The 19,036-nt window shown below is 47.1% G+C and overlaps 1 protein-coding gene across 6 annotated transcripts in view; it reads left to right on the top strand.

Moving 5' to 3' along the window:
- The first annotated feature begins 7,122 nt into the window (after positions 1-7,122).
- The window catches only part of FGFR3 (fibroblast growth factor receptor 3), a 49,921-nt gene continuing 38,007 nt past the window's right edge, over positions 7,123-19,036 (top strand). For 3 of the 6 annotated variants that reach the window (XM_085545842.1, XM_085545840.1, XM_085545838.1), the window contains exon 1: positions 7,123-7,365. In XM_085545842.1, coding sequence (XP_085401968.1) covers positions 7,194-7,365 — 172 coding nt within the window. In that variant the 5' untranslated portion in view covers positions 7,123-7,193. The remainder of the gene's footprint in view (positions 7,366-19,036) is intronic. The other 3 variants (XM_015862783.3, XM_085545843.1, XM_085545841.1) reach the window with 1 other exon arrangement.

The raw sequence follows: 19,036 nt of genomic DNA, 5'->3' as shown, positions 1-19,036 counted from the left end.
TGTTCAGCCCCAACAGGACCAGGATTTACAAGGTTTCTGAAATCTGCCCAAGTCTATTTTCATAAAGAAAACATATTTTAGAAAGCTGTGGTAAGGTAGGAGAACATATATTTCACATATTGTAAGAGACTGAGAGAATTAGAATTTAAAGCTGGAATGTGACTTCATTTCCTAACACAACACTTGTGTATTCTCTTATCCTTTATCTGATATTCTTCCTGCAAAATGACCCATAACCAGCCACTGGTCTGACTTCAGACCTCTCAATAATGCATATAATTTCCTCAACAGTCCACATTTATTTTCCACTGGCTGAGTCAGGCTACAGCAAATTTATTGGCTGAAATCAAAATTTAAAGTTGGGTATTTTGAAAGATAATGCATAACTCTGGATGAAATCCATAGTGCCATGATTTGTTTGTCAATAGTAATAATACGTATGACAACAATTGTCATCAGTTATTGTGCTTATCCCTCAATTACAGAGTTATGTCATATATTTCTGCACAGCCAAAACCCATATTTTAATTTTTGAGCTGTCTCACATGAAAGAAATGTATGAGAAAAAAAGTAGCATACTTTAGTCATCTAGCATGTCTCTCCATCGACCTTATCTTTCTTATCTTTAAAAGAAAACTATAATTGGATAATCTTTACTTAATGTAAACTTCTGAAAGCTGGAAGCCATTTCAAGATTGCTCAGATTAACTGCTGCTACCTGTGAGAACATGCTTTGACATTTCTATGAATTCAGGGAGGATAAAACCAGGTATCTCCAGCATTTATGAAAATATTTTGGCAAAGAAGTGACTGGAAATTTGTCACAAAGCCTTCAAGAAAAAATGATAATTTTTCTGTAGTGTCCTTGTCTTTCTTATTATCTCGTGAGCTGCTCGATTTGCTAGGAGCAAATACTTGCTCTCTTCCTCTGCTGGTTTGCAGATGGTTTGCATGGCTCCCAGGTTAACCCCAGCACAGAGAGGAAGATATTTTCAAATCCTGGACTGTTTGATTGGGATATGTGTTTTACTCAGCAGATACCTCTTGTAGCCTGGCTGTACAGCAGCATGGAGAAGTCGAGCTGGTAGTAGATGGTCCATCCCCCCCGTGCTGTGTAATGAGATACAAACTATTACAAATATTTTCATATTTCTATGGTTTGAGGCAAAAACAGCCACAGAGAAAAACTGCCCTTTTCAACCAACTTCTTACTTGTGTTCTCAATTGTAAGAGGAGCTAATATATTCCTGGCAGTATTCAACCCTTTTGTCTTAACTGTGGCACATTACTAATACTATGCTTGAGTTTTGGAAAACAACACGAATTTGCCGTCCCAGTTGGGTGACTTGTATGAGCATAGTGGATGCTGCAGCTGCTCATCGTTGCTCTTTCTGAAGTGCTCACCTCCATATCCTTCCTCTCTCCCACAGTGAAATCAAGGCTTGTGCTCCAGAGCTGGGCTGGAGACATTTGTATGATCTGCAGTGTTTGCATGCTGACTCTCATGAGCCTACCAAGAGCAATTAAGAAGCAATTAAGCAGCCATTTCTGTGTAAACTACATTAAGTCTTTCAACAATTACTGCTATTCTCCTGATTCATTTGAACTCTTCTACACTGCTTGCATCAAGTTAGGCAATAAATGATTAAGTGGAGCGACTTGTTCATTAATGTTCCCAGATAATGTCACAGTTACAGTCCACATAGGGATGTCACTAAATCAATTGAAAATACATGAATAATATTTCGATTATCCCTTAGAGCAAGCTTCTGTCCCCCTCACCACCATGCCCACAGATTCCAGACGCTACAGAGGCTGAAGTAGACAGTCTGTATAAATACACGGCCAAAAAAAAAAAGTCATATTTAGTTACAGAAGAATAAATATATAGCAGTTTTCAATCATTTTCATTGTAGTCTGCAGGTCTCCGGGGTACCCTGACTTCTTCTGAATGGTCTACAAAACTTTACAAGAAAAATGAGCCTATTGTCAGTAGGCTTCAATTTAAGTATACAAGGGGCTGAACCTCTGCTGCAAAAAATGTCGATGTCTGCAAATGAAAAAGATGGAAAACCACTGACTGAAAACCGCTGGTTATTCTGGCTGCATTTTTTGGTTTTGTTTTTAAGGAGGACTAGGATTTTGCTGTAGAAATGCCTTCAGATGTACCTATTTGCCTCTTGGTACTACTGAAGGCACACTTGGGTATGATTTGCAAGGAAACTGATATTTTTCAGATTTAAAGATGCGGTACTGATGTGAAATAGCAGTGGGCACTGAGATTGACCTCAAGCAAGCTTGGAGTAATGAAGCTTTCAGTGACAGCAGCTCGGAATCAGAAGGACAGAGGTGACATCTTCCCCTCTCATTCCCAGCTCTTTTCCTTGCTCATGGCCTGATCCTTTGGCTGTTGAGCATCCAGGATCTCTCCATTATCAGTTTCTAGAGACAGCCACTATGAGAACCAGTTTACTTCAAAAAATCATACACTGAAAGCATCTCTCTCTCTCTGTTGGCCATAGGGATAGCCTAGGTCCATCAGGTTCCTAACTTCATGCTTTAGTAACTTCACTTTTCCAACTTATGCAGAGAAGGGTGGCAAACTGTTGCAGTGTCAGGAGACTCAAAGAGGGTGTGAAGCTTCCAGAGTTATGCAGTTAATAGTAAATCTGGGAGTAAACTGTGGGTCTTCTCCATAAAAACAAAACCCACCTTTGACCAGCTGGTCAATCGTTGACAAAGTTCTCAAGACAAGCAGTACCTGGCATCCCGTGTTCACGAATGCTCATCAATGATTCATCTGAGCTATTGACTTAAACCAGAATCAGTGAGTAAAGCATGGCAAAGACTCACAGGGCTGATCTCAGAGATACATTAGTCCCTCAGCACTTTTCTGGTCACTTTTGAATGACTCAAGTGTTTATTTTCAGAACAGATAGAGGTGATCTGTGTCAGCAACACATGCAAATAAATAAATAAATAAAAGGGGCAAAATCCAACAGATGAAGGAGAACAACCACCATGTTTAATTCCCTATGATCGTAGAATCACAGAATCATAGAATGGCTTGGGTTGGAATGAACCTTAAATATTCAACCATGGCAGAAGCCATGGGTCAGGTTGCCAACCACTAGGTTGGGCTGCCCAGGGTTCCAACCAACCTGGCCTTGAACACTTCAGGGATGGGGCAAAGGATGGAGGGATAATCCAGAATAGAATTTCTCAGGAGGAGCTTCCAGCATTGAGCTCACCTATCTTCCACTGTGCCTGCAGGATAATCTGTGGGGACAAAATTAGTCCTTTATTAGAAGTAGCCACCTGCCTGCCTCTAGCAGTTCCACCAGGGCACCCTCAGCAGCCTCATGGTGTGGCATGCACTGCTGAGGCTGCTCATGCAGAGTAAACCCTTATATAGCTTGAGCAATCAGTTACCTCCCTAAGAAACCCGCTGCTCGAGCATCGCAGTGTTCCTGAAATGTTTGTAAATACTTGTCAAAACACGACTCTGGTTTCATTGTTAGTTCTATTAACATTCAGACATCTCCCTTGTTGATTAGAGGCACTGACTCCACGCAACATCTTGAAGTCAATACCTACCTGCCTTCTATCCAATTTCTTATGTAACTGCTACTTTCCACACCACAAATATTTTTCTCTTAATGATGAATGAAATGATTTCAGCCACAAACACTACATGGAGGCCTTTCAGAAATGGTGGAGGCCAAACCCCCCCCCCCCCCCGCCAGTCACAGGTTGCATTCCTTACTGTGTTTGATCTGGGCATCCACACGCTGTGGGAAGGGACCACATTTCCGTAGCAGCACAGGGTCCCTGAGCTCAATATCACTTTTCTAGAATGGAGCTGGACATGATCTTACAATCAAAAGCCACCAATGAGGAGTTGGCTTTCAGGAAGGCTGCTCACTCTTCTAGGTTTTGTAGTGATAGTTTGTGATGGGGTATGATATTCAGCCATCCCCAAGAGCAGCTGCAGGAGTTATCTCTGCTTGTAAACTGTCCTGAGGTCTTCAGTTGCTTTTCCACTGCAAAGCTGCTGGATGCACACATTGGAGCTCTAACACGTGCACATGTATGAAGTTGCTCAACTCTACAGGGCAACCTGTATGTTGTGTGCAGCAAAAGCTAGAGACAGAACAAGAGATAATGGCTTTAAGTTGCACCAGGGGAGGTTCGGGTTGGATATTTGGAAGTTTCTTCGCAGAGTGATAATGCACTGTCACAGGTTGCCCAGGGAAGTGATGGAGCCACCATCCCTGGAGGTGTTCAAGAACTGTGGAGATGTGGCTCTGAGAGACATGGGTTAGCGAGCATGGGAGGGGAAGGCTGATCTAGGTTATCTTAGAGCTCTTTTCTAACCTTAATGGTTCTATGATTACATGAATATATGCCTGATCCAGAGTGCTGTGCTCTTTGGAATAAAGCCACGGCAGGGACTGCAAGGAGATGGTTGTACAAGTGGGCCAGTCAGTGTGGCAGGGCATTGTGTCAGCTCTGCCTAGTGGAGCACACAGGCAGTATTAAGGCAGTGCAAAGAATGACCAATTTGTCCCCATGTTGCAGTCTTTGCCTGCAGTGAGACAACACACCATCCCTGTCTCCTTCCCTCCAGGCTCCAGAGCATTGCTGTGGTTTACTCCAAGGACTGGGAAAACCCAGCGCTCAGCATCTCAGAAGCAGGGATGCTCACTGGGGACTGGCCCTGCTGAGTCAGCAGTATTTGGGGATCAGCTGGAAATCTTGTGCTTCTCACACCCTCCTCAGGCTCTCTCCAGGCTTTTTCTCACCGCTCCTCCAACTGTTTGCTCTCTAGGCTGCCAAATTACTGTACCTCTGCCAGCACCTCCCCGTATGCAATTCCTGCAGCAGAGACGTGCATCTCTCCAGCTCTCTCTTCTTGCTTCGCTCCAAATTTCTCATCCCGATAGGATTCAGACTCACGTGACCACAGGTCTCCTTAATTCTGATCTCAGTACATTACATTTTATGTTACAGTTTAACCCTCCCCACTTGTTTGCCCCAGCTCACGTTGATTTAGGCGCTGCTTTCTGCAGCATGCCCTCTGCATGCCATCCCCACCCGCATCAGCACACACCAAAGAGGACTCATTAGGACCAAGGGCTTTGGGACATCTCACAGCCCATCCTGTCCCCATATTCTGGATGGAGAAGAAGAAGGGATGGCTCCAAGCACTCAAAAGGCTCTCAAAGTCCCCTTCCCAGGACGGTGACAGGCTCAGACACTGAGTACATCGCTATCATATGGCTCATGGCATAAAGTCCTAAAAAACGACAAAGCATTCCCACTTTGTATCAGTTCTACACGTTGCCCGGCAAACCTGAAGTGCTCCCTGTACCCTGATACCCCTTTGATTTCCTGTGAATATCAGAACTCAGCCTTGTTTGTCCAAAAAGCCACCTCGGTGACGGTGTCATCACCACGCTGTACTTTGCCGACTGCTTTTCCCTCCTTTGTTGTCCTTAAAGCCCGCTGGTGACAGCGGTGAGGGTCTGTCTGACATGGAGCATTTCCTCCCTGCACTCACACAATGCGGTGCTATTGAGATGTCAGACCCCCGCGCCTGATGAAGGTGTCAGGACAGAGCCTGGGAGCTCTGAGCTCTCCCCAGCTCCGCGCACATTGTCGGGACCTGATACAGCCTGAAGCTTAGCTGTTACACTCAGTCTTTGGTTCATTTGGGCCCCCGATGCCAAGAGTTCCCAGCTCTGATATTTGCATCTATTTTTGGTGAGCGTGCTGCTGCGTCAGGGGATTAGAGCAGCGCTGTGATTTCTCCTAGAGCAGCGCTGTGATTCTCCCTGCGTGGAGGCAAAGAGCGGCGTGCATCGCTCAGGTTGGGGCGGCTCTGATGGTGCGGGAGATGCCCACAAAACCACCACCCTCCTCCATGCGAGCTGTTCACACACCGGTGACACTGAATCCGATTTTGCCACAGCGCAGAGCTCGAGTAGGTTGTGATTCCTCCTGCCGGTAACAAACTCCGTGTCCCTGGTGGGTGAAGCAGTGCTGGCGGCTTCACTCTGGGTACAGTGGGTGAGTTCCTTCTCACCACGTTGCGGATTGCCCCGACCCACAGCCCCCAGTCCAGCTCTATCCCCCCTCCTCCCTTTAGAAAGCACACCCTTGCCGTTACAGGGCCACGAAACAAAACCAACGTGTGTCCCGGCATAGAACTTCCTCGGGACCCTCATCCAACCCACTGCTTCACCCCCAGACAAAAAGCGAGCGCTCAGCTCACCCCTCCCGTTCCCACCTCCCCCCCTCGGGCCCCCGCTGGGGCCGGGCGCGGAGCGGAGCGGGCGGCGGGTGCGGCCCCCCGCGGCGGCATCGGGGCGGGGCGGCGGGGCGGGCGGCTCGGCCCGGCGGGCGGGGACAACGCGGCCGCCCCGCTCCGCTCCGGAGCCGCCGCGGGCAGACACAGGAGCGCCGCGGCGGCGGGAGGGAGGCGGCCGCGGAGCTTGCGCAGGTAGGGAGGGCCCCGCCGCGCTCGGAGCCTCCCCGGGCGCTTCTTGGATCTTTTACTTTTTAATCGCTTTTTTTTATCCTCCCCCCTATCCATTTTATTACTTTTTTTTCCCCCCTCTCACTGCTGTTCTTCTTCTGTTACTATTTTTTCTATTACTAGTTTTCTTGTAGTACTTTTAAAGTGCTATTTACCCCTTTTACTACTCACTTTCCCCCTTTGTCACTTATTTTCCCCATTTATCACTTATTTTCCTCTTTTATCGCTTACATTCTAGTTTTTAATCACATTTTCCCCTTCATATACCCGTTTCCCCCTTCTATCCCAATTTCCCTCCTTCTATCTCTATTTCCCTCCTTCTGTCCCCATTCTCCCTTTTTATCACTCGTTTTCCTTTTTTTCTCACTTCTTTCCCCCTTTTTGTCACTATTTTCCCTTTTATCTAATCCCCATTTCCCACTTTCACCCCCCTTACCTTCTTTTACCCCCATTTCCCCTTTATATCTCTATTCCCCCATTTATCCCCATCTTACCCCCATTCCCTTTCCTATCCCCATTTCCCCTCACCCTCCACCACTCCAACCCCGGGGAGGACCGTACCGAGCTCCTCCCGCCTTCAGCTCCTCTCTCCCTCTCCCGGCAGAGCAGCAGCGGAGCGGAGCGCTGAGCGGCGGCATCATGCGGCCGGGGGATGTCTGAGTCGGGCGGCGGTGCGGCGGCGGCGGCCTCGCTGCCCCGGAGCCGCGCCGGAGGGATGCGGGCGGCCTGGGGCTCCGTCTGGTGCCTGTGCCTGGCGGCTGCCGTCGGAGCGCTGCCGTCGGCTCGGCGGCGCGGAGCGGAGCGGAGCATCGGGCAGGCGGCAGGTAAGGAGAGCAGCGTTCGTAGGGCGGATGGGAACGGCCGGAGCGGGAGTTATGAATGAATTGCGGCGGGATCGTGCGTGGTGGTGGTGGTGCTCTGAAGGGAAAGTGGTTTTTGAACAGTTGTTGAAAAGGTTCTAGAGGTGCTGAGCGCCCTTCGGGGATTTGTGCCTCCGGTTCTTCGCGGTGCTTGGGGAGGAGGGTGCTTCTTAAGCACCAACAGTCGCGACTCATTGACTTAGGGACGAGGCGTTGGGGAAGGAGCCGCTAAACGCCTCCTCTCGAGGAAAAGCCGGACAAAAGCTGCTTTAAGGAAAAAAATCTCTTCGGGTGGGCTTGCGACTTCTCCTTGATCCGCCTCAGCTGCTCCCTGAGCCCCTGTTTGTTTTTCGAAGCCCCCTCGCAGCCCCCCGGCTCCGGGGTTACATGTACCCGGCAGAAAGTTTCCATTGTTCACCATTGGGTTTCGGAGCCCCCGTTGCCAAAAAAGTGACAGGGGAATAAATGGGCTTCGCGGAGGCCGGGGGTGGGGGCATTACTTTCATACTCCTTTTGGTTAAAGCCATAAATCATGCCGGGGGTTGGTTTTGTTTTCGAGAAAGTGCTAATAAAACCCCAGATTCTTAGTGTAACACGTTTGGCTCATTTTTCACAGCCATAAGAATTGATTTATGGGTCAAACACAGCAGTGAGCGCATCGAGGTGGGCGTCCGGGTGGAAGCGAAGGGGCAGGGAGCGTGTGTCAGTCTCTGTGATGTCAATTGGAAGACAGTTTGGAGGGGTTAATCTGGAGGGATATCACTGCTTTGGGATTTCCATTGGAAATCATAGGACTGTAGAGTCACTTGAGTTGGAAATCGTTGGGATCAAGGCTCTCTCACTGCTGTCGGTGACCATATGGGTGTCAGTATCAACCTGACAGTGGCCATGTGGGTGTCACTGTCAACCCCAGGGAGTGGAATGAGGCTCTGAGCTCCCCGGGCTCCGTCCCCTGTGGGCCACCCAATGATGTGCCCAAGGGTGACACTGGCCACGTGTGTGGGGATGTGAGAAGCCCAGCATCACCCAGCCTGCAAAGGGGAAAAGGTTGTGCAAAAGTAACTGTAAAGAACATAAACCCTCCGAGCCGGGTTAAAACACATTTTGCTTTTCAGCCTTTGAATGGAATGGTAAAAAGCAAATTCTTTCTCCTGGTCAAATGGGCCATGGGGTGTTGGCTCATTACTGAGGGTTGTTGTTCGCCGGGCTTTGCATTTACAGTCTAAGGCCTTATTTTCCATAAAGGGGCTTGGAAGGATTTTTCCCCAGTGATCTAATTCTCCACACGGGGCTGTGAAGGCTGTAACAGCTACTGCTTTGTGCCTGTCCCCAGCTCCATAAAACACACATTGAGGGGAGGCGTTCTGGAGGTATGTGTGTGTTTGCTAATACGGACGCGCGCTGCTGGCGGAGGTGGAGGGGTGCAGGTTTTAACATCTCCGCGGGGAGGTGTTGGGCTGCTGGCAGGAAGGAGGCAGATGGCGGGGCTGTTGCTGAATAGAAGCTCAACTCAAAACACCGGGGGCCTCATCTGGGCTGAGTTTCTCCCCTCTCCCTTTCTCGAGGCTGCGGCAGGAAGAACAATGTCAAAATTTTCCCCCCTCCCCGTTGTGTCTTTTCTCTCTTTTTTTTTATGAATGAAAGCGGAGGGGCAAGGCAGGAGTGAATGTGTGTGTCATTCAGGGGCTATGGCAGAGATGATTAGGGAGGTCAGTGAACTCCTTTGCAGCCCTGAGCATGCGGTCACTCTATTCAGCAGTCACAGAATAGACATCCCTATAAAAAAAGGCCGTCCAATTTGCATTAGTATTCAGATAAAGATATTACTGGGTACGATTTGTGCATGTCAAGTGACGCTGCTTGCTCTGAGAGCAGGGCTGACCAGCGACAGCGTTTTGCTTTCCAAAGCTTGTGATACCCATCCCGTCTCCCAGAACTGTATACAGGAAAAAAAGGGAGTTTCTGGGATTCCTGGTACTGGTGCTGTGGAGCTGCGTGTGTGCATTGAACTCTGAGGTTTGTGCAGAAAGCTGAGCTCTGTTAGGAGCCAGGACTGATGGTCCCTTGGCTGTGCTCACATTATCACCAAGCAGAATGTTCCAGCCCGGCAGAAGCACACAAGGGCTCTGGTGACTTTCCCACTTGGAAATGACTGGGGATGCACTAGTTGGGACTGATTGGCTTTGTGCAGACGATGGCAGAGGTTCAGGCTGCTCTGCTGAGCTTTGTGTACCCAGATGTTCCAAAGTTCACCCTAAATTGCCCTTGTGCTGAGTGAGTGCCGCACGGCACCGGAGTGGTTCCCTTCAGGAAAGTGTTCTGAAACCCTCTATAAAGGGCCCTTTGTAAATGGGTAGTGCTCCCAGTCTTGTGCCCAAGACCTGAAATCCTTCAAATTCAGTGTCATGAGTGATACGGTGCTGAGATAAAAAGCTGATCCATTTGTTCTCTAAGAATAGCAGCAGAAAAAAGTTAACAAAGTCCTTTATGTTGAGTCTAGCATATTTGATTGAGGAATGAAATAACAGGACAGAGGAAAAGGTGGTGAAATATGGCTTTTTTGTTGTTGTTGTCCCTTACCTAGCAAATAGGGAACCAGAGAGCAGGTCCCAGTGCAGGGACTGACTCATTACAGCACCTGATAGCGGCTGTATAGCACTGCATATTGACAGGGGTCACTCCAATTAAATCCAAGGGTTTTTTTTTCCCTTTTAATTAAGACTTTATGAACAGCCACTGGGTAGGGAACGTGATGAAAGTGAATCTGAAGACTGGGTAGCAAAGTGCTGATCTGCTAATTAGATCCTGCAATTAAACTAAGCCACTCTGACCAGCACGTTCACTTTTATGACTTTCCCGATCACATCAGCACTTTTGGGAAGTGTCCCTGTCCAGCAGCCCCAGGATGGGTTTTGGGTTATGGGCTGCAGCACCCACTGCCCCAGGACTTATCCCATCCAGTCCTCCTGCCTGGACAAAGCCAAAGTGTTGTGTGAAGCTTTGAGAGTTCTTTTTCCCATTTATAACTCTGGGAAACAAATTTTTTCTTCTTTAGTGAACTGCGATGGCCAATTGGATGACATTTAAGTGGACAGGACCCAGTGCCAGGGCTTCAGAGAAGCAGGAGATGTGGCCGCATCATCCTCAGTGTCGCTTTGTAGTTCATGTGGATACTGATCAGGAATGCTACAACTTTACAGTAGCTCTATTAAGGGATACAGTGAAATCTCCATCTAGTTTGGTGACTTTTTCCCAGCTAAGCTGAACCCAGGCATCAATGAAACCCACTTGATTTTTGTTTCCTTTCCCATCTGAGAGGACTTCCATTTTTCCCAGCGTGCTGTATGCTCGTAACTTTCCCGTGCCCTGCCAGTCAGATGGTCTGGCTCTGCATAACGTTTTGTCGGCTTTTTGAAGCAGCCTGCTGACTCAGCACCCTCCAGAGGAGAAGTCCCATAGCACCCCCTGAGCAAACCGCTGGCCGAACCACGTCTGAAGCCACATATGAGGCCTTTCATTGCCTTTTTCTCCTGGGCCTTCTCCATAGCTTATCAGCTTACTGTTGGCCATTCTTGGGGCCGTTTATCTCGTGATCTGGTGAAAAAAAAAGGTGCTTTTTCTCTGAATTGGAGCTGCTGGCCCTGGTGCCCCCTTCCTGATAGCTCACAGCTCAGGTTGCCGAGTGGCAGAGATAGGATGTAGAGCCCTGAATGAGTGGAGAAAGGCTTCTATTCCTGCGGTGACGGCACTGTGATCCCAATGTGTGATGTGCTTTCCCCTGAAGTATCAGCTCCTTGGCTCGAATGACCAGGAAGTTTCCATAATATCAAAAGCAAACAAAAACTGTGCGATAGCAGCGGAGTAAAACCTTTGGTAAACTTGGTAGTTAAAATGTGAAAGGTAATGAGACGTAAACCTGCCCTGTATCACCGTGATAAGAGGGAGTTGCAGTGCCCAGGTGGATGGGGAGGTTAGATCTTTTTTTTTCTGCTGTGACACTCAGGTTACACAATTTAGCAAAGCTTTTTTTCCTTCCTTCTTTCTTTCTTTTTAAAGAATCCCAGTGCAGCAAAGCGAGAAAACACTTCTCCAGTAACTGCTTCAGTTTCAGATGTATTCATCTAAAAAAGGTGTGGTATTCGTAGCGGAGGGGGAGTCAGCTTTAGTGAGCTGGCATTGCTTTCCCAAAGCCACAGGAGGGGGGGAAGATGAAGACTTGATAGAATAAAAAGGTTCTATTAAAACTTGGAAGCGCCTCGGAGTTTCTTTATCACACAGAACCGTATGCAAAACAATTACCATGTGCTTACACGTTCAGCATCTGTGAGAGTTTGGGGCCCTGCCATCTCCACAGGTTGCGAGGGGTTAAACGTATTAATGACTCAGAAGCAGAGGCTTCCAAGGCTGCGGGTGAGGGAAGGACGCAGGCTGGGGCTGCTCTCTGTGGCTGCAAAGCTTTGTGCACTGCCCCGAAATGAGTGCCTGCACCCGGTCCTAAGAGTTGTGTAACACGTTCTGGCACATCACAGGGAATTTTTATTTTTGTTGCTTTTTTTGGGGGGGGGTCATTTTCCTTGGGAAAAGCCAGATATGCATCCATGGAGGCTGCTATCTGGGGACAAAGAGATGTAGAAAATGCTTCTGCTGCCTGTCGTCCTGTAAAACTCATACCAAGGTCTTCATCTCGTGCCTATTTAATCCCAAGCAGGAATTTCCAAGGGAGCAGGTTGGAACCCTTCACAGGTTGTGGTGGGAGCAACTGTTGAGCAGAAATAGAGATTGTTTGGAAAGTTTGCTAATGATGATCCAAATGAGGAAACTCAAGTGGTGGGGATATGCCTGGCTCTACATGGCTGGGGCTTTCTGCATCCCATCCCACCTTCGCTGTATACCAAGTTTTTGTCTCCAGGTCCATCCTGGATGCCAGTGGGTGGCATCACGGTGACATGATGTCATCCTGTGGGTGTGCAGGAGAGCAGAAGCTGGTGGCATTTATGGCAAAGCAGTGGGAATTAGCAGTAAACCCACTAGGAGCTTCCCTATTGCTGTGTGCAGGCATGGAAAACCACTTTTCTCAGAGGATTATTGTTGTGTTGTGTTTTTTTCCTCCTATTCCGCTCCCTTTCATGTGCAAAACTCAAGAGCAAGAAATTCCCTCCCAGCAAAATATCTTAGCAGCTTATTCGGAGGCTGCAGGTCTGGAAGTGAGCAGTGATTGGATTTTTTTATTTCCCCTTGAATTTTGTTAACCTCTCTGTATAGATCCTCAGGGCGAGAATTTTACTGCTCACCAGTTTCAGGATCTAGGCAAGATGAGCATACTGCTTCCCCACCATGTGCTTGGGGTATCGGAGCTAAAGATGAGGAGGGAAAGCAGTTGCAATGGGAAGATTAAGGAGTTTGGTGTGTGCTGACAACTCACATGTGCAACCCAAGATAAACCCTGCGTGAGCCTGTCTTTAATTAAAAGAATGATCGGAATTAAGCACAGCACCATCTCTGCTGATCTGTATCATGCGCATCCCTATGAATAAAGCATTTCTGGGGAGAGCAAAGAGGAAAACACCAGATTCTCATCTTCCTTTGCTAGCCTATAGGTCCGCCTTTTGAAAGGGCATATTCCTCCCTGTCTTGGAGTACCCGGTTATGTTGACAGTAAACAACTGTCACTTGGCAGTTTATGAAAGAGGGGGAATGTTGAAGAAAACATGTCCAGTTTAAATAGTTATGCTAATAGGCTGAAGATTCATGCAGGAGTGGGGCGGGTGGTAAATGGAGGTGCATAACTTCGCTGGTATTTACTGTGTAAGACATGAGCTGCAAATGAATACAGTTGGAACGGTAGGGAACGCTTGCAAAATCAAATAAAAAATGCATTCATTTTACAGCCAGCGTGTTACGCATGTTCCCACAGCTTTGCATGAAAGCATGTGGGCTTTTTTTTTTTTCGGTTGTTTTTCCAGGGAAAACTCAGAAAGCCTCTTTATATGCAGCACGGTGGGTTGGGCGCCTGGCGAGTGGAACCACAGGGCTGGGAGCCCAGAACTCCTTGGCCATCACCTTCTTTGCTCCTTTCAGCCTCCTTCTTCCTAAGGCTGAAGGAAGAGCAAGCTGTGAGGAAACTCGGCCTCCCACTTTGCAAACTGATAAATTACAGAAAGGAGGGGGGGAAAAAAGAGGAAAAAAAAGGAAGAAACAGCAGATGGTGTCTTCTCTGCATCCCTACCTGAAATTTCTCCAAATCCATCACCCACCTCCTTCTTGTGAAAGGGGTGAGTGATGATTGAGCATGAAGCGTTCCTTCCTGGTCAGCCCAAAGGCATCAGTGTCAGCAGTGTAGTGGGTGAGTTCTCAGCATTGAGCACTCAAGATCTGTAATCAGGCATAAAAATAAGTTTTGGGCTTTCCAGGCTTTTCCCTGCTTTGGAAGCGATGGTGTAAGCTGCTATTGGAGTGTGCTGATGTTGGCTTTTGGATACACTGTAAACCCATGTTACTGTCCTGACCCTCCTGTGCCCCTAGCTTCCAGCCCTGCTGGGATACAGTATAAATACAGTAAATACCATAGAATTTAATTGTAGATACTATGTTATAGTTCCCCCATGTTTCATTTAGTGTTGGGTATCTCAGAGGGGGGCACCTTGCCCCTGGAACATTCTCTTGCCATCATTTCTCCTGTGTGACCCCAGACAGCATAAATGCTTTCTAGGATGAGAGGTAATGGTGTTAAATTGTTCCAGGGGAGGTTCAGGTTGGAACCTGAACTCAGGAAGAGTAGTAAGGCATTGGAATAGGCTGCCCAGGGAGATGGAGGAGTCACCATCCCTGGAGGTGTTCAAGAGAGATGGAGATTTGGCACTGAGGGATGTGGGTTAGTGGGCATGGTGGGGATGGTTGACAGTTGGACTAGATGATCTTAGAGGTCTTTTCCAATCTCAATGATTCTGTGATTCCATGAGTCCATGCATCTGCGTGCTTTGTAAGGGAATTGCTTCGGTGGAATGTGTTAGTCCTGGCAGAAAGCACCTGAAAGCTTCTCGGGTGCTTTCATAACCTGTGTAAATGTTTGAAGTGAGATTTTCATCTCCTCTGCTCCCCTGCTCTCAGTGCATAGCAAATGAGGTGCGAACAAGTGATGCAGTCTTTGCTGGAGTGTCTTCACCCATTGCGTGTGCCTGGCCATTTTGGGGTGAGGAAGAGCATCTATAGAAGTAGCATGCAGCAGGGAGGAGGGCATGACTTGAATTAGCTGCTGGTCCTCTGAAAGGGGCCAGAGTCCAGGTTTTGGATCACTGCACTCAGTGGCCTCACTGCTTGTAGGTACATGTGTCTACATGAAGAAATAGGTGAAAATATGAGGGGCATGTCCAACTTTATGATTGTGAAAGCGCTGCTGTGGTGGTTCATCACCCAACACATCCATTCTGCCCAAGGCAGCCCACACGGAGCTTGCCATCTCTGCTTGACTTTCAGACCAATCCAGGCTGCTTGCTTTGGATTTTATCTTCCACATTTTTGTCAGCAGAAGAGAAACAGCTGTTGGCTTCCTCCTTTCCCATGCCCATTGCAGTGTCCAACCCTGCTGCTGCAGTATCTTCTGTCTCTCAGGGAGCATTGGGCACTCTTTCACAGAGAGAAGGAGGTTTTAGATGTGTTTTTTGTAGGGAAAACATAAAGAAAAGCTGGGAAAGTCAGACTGTAGAGGTTGGGGATGGGGTCAGAGAGCCTGAGGAAGGTCCCACCGGCAGTCAGGACTGGCTGTGCCGCAGCACAGGACAGCCTGCAAAGCATGCATTTCCTTACAGCAGCATTAAAATAGCTGTGAGTGGAGGTGTCAAACCTGCTGCTGGCATATCTAGAACCCAGCATGGCTCAGTATATGGAGGACATTGATTCAGGAGCATTAAAACTGTTTGAAGAGAGTGGGAACTGAGGCATGCATGACTTCCTTGAACTCTCCCTTGATTTATGATGTGCAGTCCAAAACCTGCTGTAATAGATACGGTTGCATGAGACCATTAAAAGGCCCGTTCTGCTGAACCCGATGCCCTGCTGTTGCTGCTGGAAATGATAAAACACCACGCTCAGGCAGGATGGTATGCAGCCCTGTGTGTGTGTGCCTATGCATGTACGCTGGTAAGTCCTGCTAATTTAGGGATTGTTTTCCAAGTCTGTTTTCTATAAGTCCGTAGACTTAATACAAATAAAGAGCTGAGCAAGTTTCCTGTGAGAAGCACGGAACAAATGCTAGCGTGGGATTTGAATACAGAGAGGTGAAAACACAAATGTATACAGAAACAGCAAGTCAAACAAGCTGAAAAAATATAGTAACGTTGATTTAACAGAGCAGTGAACTTCAAACCTTCGACTCCCTTCGGCAGCCCACTTCACAGAAGAGAAATAAAAGAATTTTTGATATCCACTGTTTTTACCATCTCTGAAGGGTTGGAGTTGAGTTTAGCACAGGGACAAAGCGTTGCAGTATTAATGAGATGTGCTTTCTAAATAATAAAGTCTGTGTTTGTTGCTCATGACTTCAGATTGAACTGGCTCAGACTTCATGAACAGAAGATTAGCTTTGGGCTCTTGCAACTTGGGTACCTGGCACTTCCATCCCGCTTCAGGCACTGAAATAACAGGCTTGGGTTTGAAAGATGCTGAGCCAGGTCAGGCTCTGCATTTCAAGCTCTTAAGCACTCTTAAAATCTGGTTATTCATTTTGATGCCTAGATATGGATTTCTGGGCTTAATCACCGACCTTTGCATTTCAAATGTTTGGCCTTTGTTTTCTTTGCTAAGTATGCAGACTGAGTGGCCCCCATTTATTTCTTTTTTTCCCTTCTACACAGCTGAAAACAGCCGGCAGAGAAGCCTGGAAGTTCTGTGTCTTATTACTGAGAAATAGGGATCTTTGAAATACGCCATTTGATGTAACTCAAGGGAAGCTTACAAAAAAGGGGAGCATTCACTTTTTCGTGTAAACATGATCCGTAATATATCTAAACCCCACAGTCTGTTGGAAAAAAAAAAAAAAGAAACAACACCAAAACTACCCTAAACCTTTGCCCTCTCTTAATCCATGTACAAGAGGGGTTTTTTTAGATGTGCTTTTTTTCCCCCCTGAAATAGAGGCAATTGATAGGCTCATAAACAAATGCCAAACATAAAGTCCTAATCTCCATATAGAGGGGCCTGACCCTTTTTATGGAGAGAGAGGGTAGAGGGAGGAAACAGGGCCAGGAGTTTGAGGTTTAATGCTTATTAAAGTTTTAGTGGGTGGGAAAATGCAATCAATAAATTTTGTTTAATGCCTCGAAACTGGTGTTGGCTTTCACTAGCTATGCTGGAGAGTAGTTTTCATTTTGAAACTAGGACACTCGTAGTTGGAATGACAATTAATGTGGAGTGAATATGGTCCCAGTTGGAAGCCGGTTTTTGAATAGCATGGAAACTCCCCCCACCTCCCATCACTGGCTCAGGAGTATGGTAGCTTCCGTTTTTAATTAGCGGGCCAGGCAAAATTTAGCTCATTGTGTCATTCTGCTCTTTTGGCCAAATGGCTAGCTTGGGTTTCTCCATCTTGCTGTCATGAGGCTGTTCTTTTCATTTTTCTTCAGTTTTGGTGTGGGGAGGAAGGGGGGTTTCAGGATCCTTAGGATTAAAGTCATTGTTCTGGGGTATTTACAGCCAGCTGCCTGCATTAAATGAAGATTAGAGGAGCGCACATTGGAAGTGGAAGGGAAACACGGAGGAGCTGGGATTTGGTCGCTGCATAGCTGTGAACTGAAGGGGAAAGGTTGGAGCTGGCTTTATGGCAAATTTTTTCTGCTGCCATGTGATCTCCAGGCGCACTTCAGGGACTCATTGCGAGTGACCAGGATAGAGTTGTAGCGGTGCTCCTGTTCATTGTGCCCCTTAAAAAGTTATTCTGCGGTGAACCTCAACCAGTGGGCCTGGTGACTACTGAGTGTGTCAGAAAACTGATCTGCAGAGGTTCTAAGAAGGTGGTGAATGCTTGGCTAGCATTCACCAAATTCTAGAATTCAGCCAGAAAGCTGAAGACTTACTCCAAGCTCAAGAGCTTCATGCGCGATACATTTTTAAGGGTTTAAGGAAGGAAATAAAGCTGGAGAAGAGGAGCCCAGGAGAAATAACTCAATGATTTTTTAACAAAACTTAAAAACATTCCTAAAGATTCAGTTTCTGTCCTTTCTTTGTGCCTCGTGGACCATTCATCTGTGTAACATGTAGTTCTGGCTGCTGATTGCCTACTGCGTGTCACCTGTAAAACCCAGCTAAGTTGGCCTCCTCTGGAAGGGCAACACAGCATGTTGATGCTTGCAGAGCATGAGTTTGCTCAGGACCTATGCTCCATGGGGCTTTTGGTTATTTTAGCATGTTGCTGGAAACCGGTTCTGCTGAAGTGCTGGCTGGAGATGAGTTTTGCTCTGGCCATTGGGAAGCATTAGCCTGAGCCTCAGTCTTCATAGGCCTCTATTGGTTTGAGAACAAGGTTATTGTGATTTCTTAAGTGCAGTGATGAGCTTTTTGAAATATCTCAGGGATGAAGAGTGAAACCCCAACCATTTTGTGATGGGATTCATCTACTGACACCAGGCTAGGACAGCCTGGTAGCCCTGTGCAGCCAACAGTTTTGCTTGGCCGTCTTTCTCCCTTACAAGTTTGTCACTCTTCATCTAAAAGCAAAGGCTGCGTTGGCCATCACTCTTGAGTGGACGAGAGGAAGGCTCCTAGGGGTCTCCTGTGCTCCTAGAATTAGTGCAGCAAGTGTCCCATCACTCTGCATTGCATAGGAAGTGGTCAGGATTGATGGAGTTTGGCCACTGTGGTTGAGTGGGGTGGGCTGGTGGAGGACATTTCATATTGGTTTTATTTCAGAAACAAAAAAAGGATTAAAAAAAAAAGCATGCAGAACTATGGGAATAGACATGGATTGTAATTGGTAGTTGCTTCTTTTTTGTTTGTTTTACATTAGAAACTAATGAAAGTCTGGCCTAATTTTAAGGAAAATACCCATCCTTGTGTGTTCCTTTAAGCCAGAAACTCACAGCTAAAAGCTGTCCTTGGGACAGCAACCAAAGCTTTGTGTTCCTGGGGTTTTGCATTCCCATGTTTGTTGGATGTAGCCGGGAGACCCCTTTGATTCGTTCTCTTTTTCACTCCTTAGGGCTTTGCCAGAGGGAAATCCTCCTGGCTAAAGTGTTTTTGTAACTATTTTAGCTTTGTGACAATTTATTTCTCCTTCTAACTCTCGGCATCTGAATTGGGTGATTTGAGAAAACAGTCCATTAAAAGGAGGATACTGTAGAGTCTCGATGAATCCTGTTTTCTACTTGGCCGGTGGAACAGAAAGCTAATTGCCAGTAGTAAATCCATTCAAAGGAAGGCTGGAGGGAGGGAGAAAAGCTAATATTCCTCCTTGAATGCCATTTAATCTCTGAAACCTTTCATGCAGATGTAAATTAGGATTTGCACAACAGAGTCAACAGTTGCTCTGTAGATAAGGCAGATTTGCAACATCTGCTTTTCCATTTGAGAAGCCCTTCCAAGTCGCTGCTGGGGATAGCTAAGCTAAACACTAGAGATTTTTTTTTTTCTTTCTCCCATAATCTCT

This window comes from Coturnix japonica, chromosome 4 (genome assembly GCF_054131305.1).
Source record: "Coturnix japonica strain WE chromosome 4, WE-NBRP24, whole genome shotgun sequence".
NCBI classification, from domain to species: domain Eukaryota; kingdom Metazoa; phylum Chordata; class Aves; order Galliformes; family Phasianidae; genus Coturnix; species Coturnix japonica.
The sequence above is the reverse complement of the archived record's forward strand: the minus strand, read 5'-3'. Positions and strand labels throughout refer to the sequence as shown.